We start from the raw sequence: 1,454 nt of genomic DNA on the forward strand, positions 1-1,454 counted from the left end.
AGAGGTTTGCGTATGGAATAACTGTACCCCGGGGAGGATTATATGTCATTCTTTAATATACTTTGATATTTCGCAAGAAGAGGTAATGCTGGTGCCTCGCGGATACAGTGGTGACGCAGTGTATCCCTAGGGATCGTTTTCTTTCTGCCAGTACTTGAAGCGGGAGAAAGAAAACAAGGTTATGCTGTGGTTTTATGGGGCATCATCTTTCTCATCATTTCAAAAGACCATACTAATGTCTTATTTTACAGGTAAGTGAGCAGTTAAAGTCCGAAGTTTTACGATCTCTCTTGTTATTCCCTCTGAGAGTGTTTGGTCTTGAGTGAAAAAGTTTAGACGAGATGCTTGGCTGCGGCGGAGAGGGAAATTGCTCGCCCGTTATAAAGTTACCCGAAATTGGGATGGAACCAAATTCCGGTGTAACTCGACAGGTCGCGTTTCTTTGATGAATCAATGATTGGAGTCCTGGCCGCTTTTTAACTTTTTTTCCGGGACGCAGGATGATCGGTGCGTTACGACGCACGCTAATGGTAACATGCCCCGCTATCAGTATGTACTAATGTGTTTCCTTCTCTCTTTCTAGTGACAAGTACACAAGATTCTGTCAGTGGAAAAACCTAGAACTGAATATCCAGGTGAGTGGCATTGCCTGGTTCTGTATACACACATTTTTTGGAAGTTTATAGTGCCCAGTAGGGTGTGTTTGTTATGCTTGCTGTATAACTTGACGCTGAACGTCTTGAGTTCTATTATAATTACGTTTTAATAGGCAGGCGATTAAGGCAGCGATCAGATAACTTAGCATGACAAGCTGGAGATTGCATCAACAACCTTGAGAGGGGAGAGGAAGCCTCGCCAAGACAACACCGGGCGGGGGATGGAGGAGAAGATAATAGGGGCCGTTGGGGTCATTAGGGCGGCCTCAGGGACGGCCCGGGGTTGAGGGACAGGTGGCTTGGGTACGCTCGGCTCGCGAATGCCACGGAGTGCCGTCACGCTCGGCCCTGGGACTTGCAATGAATGAACTTGGATTAGAGAGGGGGGGTGATGGTGGGGAGGAGGGCGGGGGGAGATTACACTATAATTAGGGAGATAACCGAAATGGGAGTGCAGTCAGACCAAGAAGACTGACACGTGATTAGAGGAGGGAGAGTGAGACTTGGGGAAAGTTGATAAGAGAAAGGCGAGGGAAAAGGGAAAGGCCTAATTATCTGAGTAAGGATTCCGAACTTGTCAACAAGTTTGGAAGGATATTAAAGGTCCAGCCAGATTCATTAGCGAGGTGAGCCCAACTTTGCCCGTTAAGCCCCTTTTAGAGCATGTTTTGTAATTATTACGGCATTTTTTGTGTACTGAATTAGGCTCTCGATAGACTATGGTAGGAAATAACCTAGAGGAAGAAATGAAGGAAGAATTAGCTGAGAAGAAGAATGGTTAATGGATGGAGAGAATAA

The 1,454-nt window shown here is 46.0% G+C and overlaps 1 protein-coding gene across 1 annotated transcript in view; it reads left to right on the forward strand.

The window, feature by feature from the left end:
* The window catches only part of LOC119587090 (G protein-coupled receptor kinase 1-like), a gene marked incomplete at its 5' end in the record, with an annotated part of 148,076 nt that overhangs the window by 136,310 nt on the left and 10,312 nt on the right, over positions 1–1,454 (forward strand). Inside the window, 1 exon segment of the mRNA XM_037935840.1 lies at positions 584–635. Within this exon segment, the coding sequence (XP_037791768.1) occupies positions 584–635 (52 nt within the window).

The sequence above is a fragment of the Penaeus monodon genome, chromosome 22 (genome assembly GCF_015228065.2).
Source record: "Penaeus monodon isolate SGIC_2016 chromosome 22, NSTDA_Pmon_1, whole genome shotgun sequence".
Taxonomy (NCBI): domain Eukaryota; kingdom Metazoa; phylum Arthropoda; class Malacostraca; order Decapoda; family Penaeidae; genus Penaeus; species Penaeus monodon.